The 4,974-nt window shown below is 36.2% G+C and overlaps 1 protein-coding gene across 1 annotated transcript; it reads left to right on the top strand.

The window, feature by feature from the left end:
- Window positions 1–355: 355 nt before the first annotated feature.
- Window positions 356–2,189, top strand: LOC114032044 (olfactory receptor 52E2-like). The gene is made up of 2 exons (XM_027847250.1): window positions 356–366; window positions 1,253–2,189. The coding sequence occupies exons 1-2, from the start codon at window positions 356–358 to the stop codon at window positions 2,187–2,189; spliced, it is 948 nt and encodes a 315-aa protein (XP_027703051.1).
- Window positions 2,190–4,974: the final 2,785 nt, after the last annotated feature.

The raw sequence follows: 4,974 nt of genomic DNA, 5'->3' as shown, positions 1-4,974 counted from the left end.
CCATACGTTATACCCCTGGAACACTTGTGAGTTGCTTTTTCAGATGGATGACTTAATGGGAAGCTGAGGAAGCACCACTCCTCCTCCCCCCATCCAAAACCACTGGCCAACATGATCATGTGGTACAGCAAACCATGTTAGTTTCATCTAGTGCTAATATAGTCAACTTGAAACTGTTGGGAACTCACTAACATGTATTGATGGCTGAAATGAATGGAGTTCTCTGAATGTCCCAGGGAAATTCTCTGCATCTTATTGTTCAACATTTTTATCAGTGAGTTGTTGAAAGTAAGTCTGGCTGGTTTATCTAACTAGGAAGTGAGATTTCAATTTGAAAGGATAGTTAGTACAGGGGATGGCAGGCAAGTTCCAAAAAGAATACAGGATGGTAGAATGAGAAACTAAATCTAATATGATAAACTTAAATATTGAAAAATATAAAGTTTCATGTTTGTGTTCAAATCAATTATATTGGTAGATGAGGAGGATATGAATAGACAACACTCTTTTTTTTTTTACCAGACTATGCATTCATTATGAGTTAAAATGTGCATGAGCACCAAAGCTGATATGAAACTAAAAATAACAGAAGTATAATGTGCAAAATTAAGTAGGTGATACTTTTCCAGTACTCTACTGTGATCAAGCACAATTTGTAATGTTGTGTTCAGTTTTAGGAGTCAAATCTAAGAATGGACATTTAACTTGTGTCGACATTGACAAGTTGGAGCATTTTCAGGGGATGTTGATGGAAACTGAGGTCTAAGGTAGGTTGAAGAAACAAGTTATTTTGTTTAGAAAAGGGAAGACTTGGGGAAATCATGATAATTGTCTTCAACTACAGGAAGCCTATCCTACATAAGAAGAATCTTGAAATGGGAAGAACTAGGCAGAGATGGTGAAAGTTCATGATTTGAAAAACTAGGTTTAATTAAAATATCAACTTCCTAAGAATTAGGCCTCTCTGAAAAGGGAATGGTCTAGGTAGGGAGTTCCTGATCCCTCTGGGGCTTCACCTGGTTGCAAGATGACTACTTCTCAAGGATATTATTGAGCACATTTCTGTTCAGATAAGGGTTTGATGAGATAATCTTGGAGGTTCCTTCATATTCTGAGAATATGTGATTTAAATCATTCCTTTATCTTTCTAGGAATTCAGAGACAGCGAATCATAATATTTGAATCCTGTCCAGTGTTTGAAATCCCATCTGCAATGACTATAGCCATCATCAACTAAAAAAAAAAAAAAAAGGATGCCCCATTCCAATGATACTCAATTCCACCCCACCTTTTTCCTATTATTGGGCATCCCTGAACTGGAAACTTTTCACATCTGGATTGGCTTCCCTTTCTGTGTTGTGTATCTTATTGCCATCTTGGGAAACATCACTATATTATTTGTGATCCAGACTGAGGAGACACTTCACCAGCCCATGTTTTACTTTCTGGCCATGTTGGCCACTATTGACCAAGGCCTATCCACAACCACAATTCCCAAGATGCTGGGAATCTTTTGGTTCAGATTGAGGGAGATCAATTTTGGGGCCTGTCTCACACAGATGTTCTTTATCCATCTGTTGACTGCAATGGAGTCAGTTGTGTTATCATCTATGGCCTATGATCGCTATGTGGCAATCTGCAATCCTTTGCATTATAGCACTGTCCTCACCAACAGGGTGGTGTCCATAATGGGCATTGGGGTAGTGCTGAGGTCATTCTTTACAGTGGTTCCCTTTGTATTCCTGATCCTTCGACTCCCTTTCTGTGGAAACCATGTCATTCCTCACACCTATTGTGAACATATGGGCATTGCCCGACTGGCCTGCACAAGCATCAGAGTCAACATGATCTATGGCCTATGTGCTATTGGAACTCTGATATTTGATATTATAGCTATTGCTGTATCCTATGTTCTCATTCTCCAAGCTGTCTTTCACCTCCCCTCCCAAGATGCCCGACTAAAAGCCCTGAGCACCTGTGGCTCTCATGTTTGTGTTATCCTAGCCTTTTATACCCCAGCCTTATTCTCTTTCATGACTCATTGCTTTGGCCAGAATGTTCCTCGCTATATCCACATCCTCCTGGCCAATCTGTATGTTGTTGTCCCACCCATGCTCAACCCTGTTATTTATGGGGTTAGAACCAAGCAGATCTGGGAGAAAGTGTTAAAGATGTTTTCAAAAAAATAAATCATAGAGTTGGAACTCCAATTTTTTCTAGCTTTTCTCCATTACATATAATGTTTGCTCTTTATTTTAGATAGATACTATTTATCATTTTAAGGAAAACTCCATTTATTCATATGCTTTCTAGTGTGTTTTTAAATAACAATAGTTACTCATTCATTTTGTCACAAGCTTTTTCACAAGAAATCATTACTGTTTTTATTTATTAGTTCTTTTTTTGTTTTATTTATTTTTGTTAAGCTCTCCTTTTTTGAAGCTCTCTCTCTTTTTTTTGTTAAGCTCTCCATTTATAGGTATAATTATAAACACTTCACTTGAATTCAAAAGTCAACTTTAGAAGTAAAAGATTGTGGAACAATGATGAGACAACAATAATTATTGAGTAATAAAAGAGACTATGATTGAAGTTGAAGTAGAAGTATCTAAAGGATGACAAATAGTTGGAATTGACTGGAATGTGAGAGTACTAGAAACCTTGAGAATTAACTGAAGACTTATAAGGATGTTATTTTGGAGAAAAGAAAGTTTAAAGGGAAAAATAATGCATCACAAAATTATAGGAGCTCCGATTAGGAAGAGAACCCTCTGTAAAAAGACTAACAAACAGCTATCATCTAATGGCATGGAGTGGTACGATTATTGTGGGGAGCAGATAGCTCTACTCAGTCCTTTACTCTTTTATGTATCTTAAATTACTAAGAAGTCTTTTGACATGAAATCTTTTCTCTTTGAGACTTATAAACCAAGCAATTTCTTCTAGTTCCTTCTGCTAATATATATATATGTATATGTATATATGTTTTTTCTTTTTTTATCTTGTTCTTATGGAATTGATTTTTTATTATTTATTTAATTTTAACTTTCTTTAAATTTTGAATTTCAAATTCTCTCCTTCCCTCTTAACCCTCCCATAGCCACTGAGAAGGCAAGCAATATAATATCAATAATACATGTGAAATCATGAAAAAATATTTCCATATTAGCCATATCACAAAAAAAAATAAAGTGAGAAAACTATACTACAATATGGATTCAGACTTAATCAGTTCTTTCTCTGGAGGTAGACAGCATTTTTCATCATGAGTCTTTTGGAATTTTCTTGGATAATTTTATTGATCAGAATAGCTAAGTCTTTCAAAGTTGATTATCATTGCAATATTGCCTCCAACAATGACAACAGTAGCTAGTGTGGCTTTCATGGTTTCTCTGACTCTTCTCATGCTTTCTGCATGTTCATTACCATCTCCCATGATCATTTGAGCTCTACACTATCAGGTCTTCCTTCTCTCTTAAGATGACTCCCCTTTCCTTCCACATGGAATGGGAAGGAATAAGTTGTTAGATTTTCATTACTCCCCTGGGGATGGAGTAGCAAGACTTTGGAAATTTCTGTCTGCCAGAAGACTTTGTCTCCAGTGCCCTGAAACATGTGTAAGAAAGAACACATTGTGAAAAAAAAAAGAGTGGGGGTAGGGAGATGAGGTGGTGGGAATGCATAATAACAATGTTTATGTATTTGCAGGGAAATCTTAGAAAAGGGGTAGATTTTTTTTTTGTTTGCCACAGAGTAGCCAGAAATCAGTTACAGAATGTCTCTGCATGCTCCAAAGCCCATATGGGGATTGCATCAGTCATGTTGCATATTCCAGAAAAAACTAGGCTCACTGGCCACTCCTCTCATTACCCTGTGATCACCCACTTACTACTTGTAGATCTCCAATGATGAGAAATCTCTAATAATCAAAAAAAGCTCATTTTACCATAGGCAACTCAAATTTTGAGGAACTTGTGTTTGCTTGTTTACAGTGAAGACAAATCCATCTACATTAACACTGACTGCTCCTACTTCTCTGAGGCACTATAGTTAAACCCTTTTCTACATGACAGCCCTACTTGACCACTGCCTTCATATATCATATAATTCTTATCTTCTTAGGGCCAAATGTCAACAATTTCTTCAACAAATACTCATTTGGACTGATTCAAGTGTTCAAGTATAGAGGAAAAATGGTAGGAGGACAAGCAAGTGAAATTTAAACAAAGGGCATTGATGATAATAGTTCATGCCTGACTAAACACATTTTTTTTATTAAGGAGGTGCTAAATTAGTCAATCATGTGAATGCTGTAGATTTTGGTAAAATATTGGGAAAAGTGCATTGTGCTATTCTTGTGCAAATGATTGAGATAACAGCTACATAATAGGATAGTTAGGTTGCTTTGAAACTAGCTAAAAGACTAGTATTCATTTTGTTGAACAATGTCTATTTGTGGCAATGACAGGGATTAGAGATTAACTCTATGTTCATTAAGACTTTTAACACTAAACTGGATAAAAACAAAGATGGTATCTTTATCAGATTTACAGGTGACACAAAGTTTGGAGGGAGAGCTAATACAATCAATGACAGTGAGTATCCAAAAACATAGACTTCAGTACTTAGCTAAATTTAATAAGATGAACTTTCATTGGGATAAATGTTAAAGTCTTACTCTTGGCTTCAAAAAAAGTACTTCATAAGTACAAGATGGAGGAGGCATGGTTAGATAGCACTTTGAAAAAGGTTTGGATATTTTGCTGGATTCCAAGTTGAATTTGAGCTATGTCTTCATATGGCATGCTCTTCAGACCTCTCACAATATTTTTTGCTCACTTCTACATGTGCTTTAGCTTGTTAATGTGTTTCCTACAATGTGCTCAGAAGCAAATATCATTCTACAGATGGGATGTGATTAGGATAGAGTATAAAGGTACTTTCTCCCTCACTCGGAGCACTGGGTGCTTATTA

Source organism: Vombatus ursinus, unplaced genomic scaffold (genome assembly GCF_900497805.2).
Source record: "Vombatus ursinus unplaced genomic scaffold, bare-nosed wombat genome assembly UNPS02015397.1, whole genome shotgun sequence".
Taxonomy (NCBI): domain Eukaryota; kingdom Metazoa; phylum Chordata; class Mammalia; order Diprotodontia; family Vombatidae; genus Vombatus; species Vombatus ursinus.
This window is presented reverse-complemented; position numbering and strand designations above follow the sequence as displayed.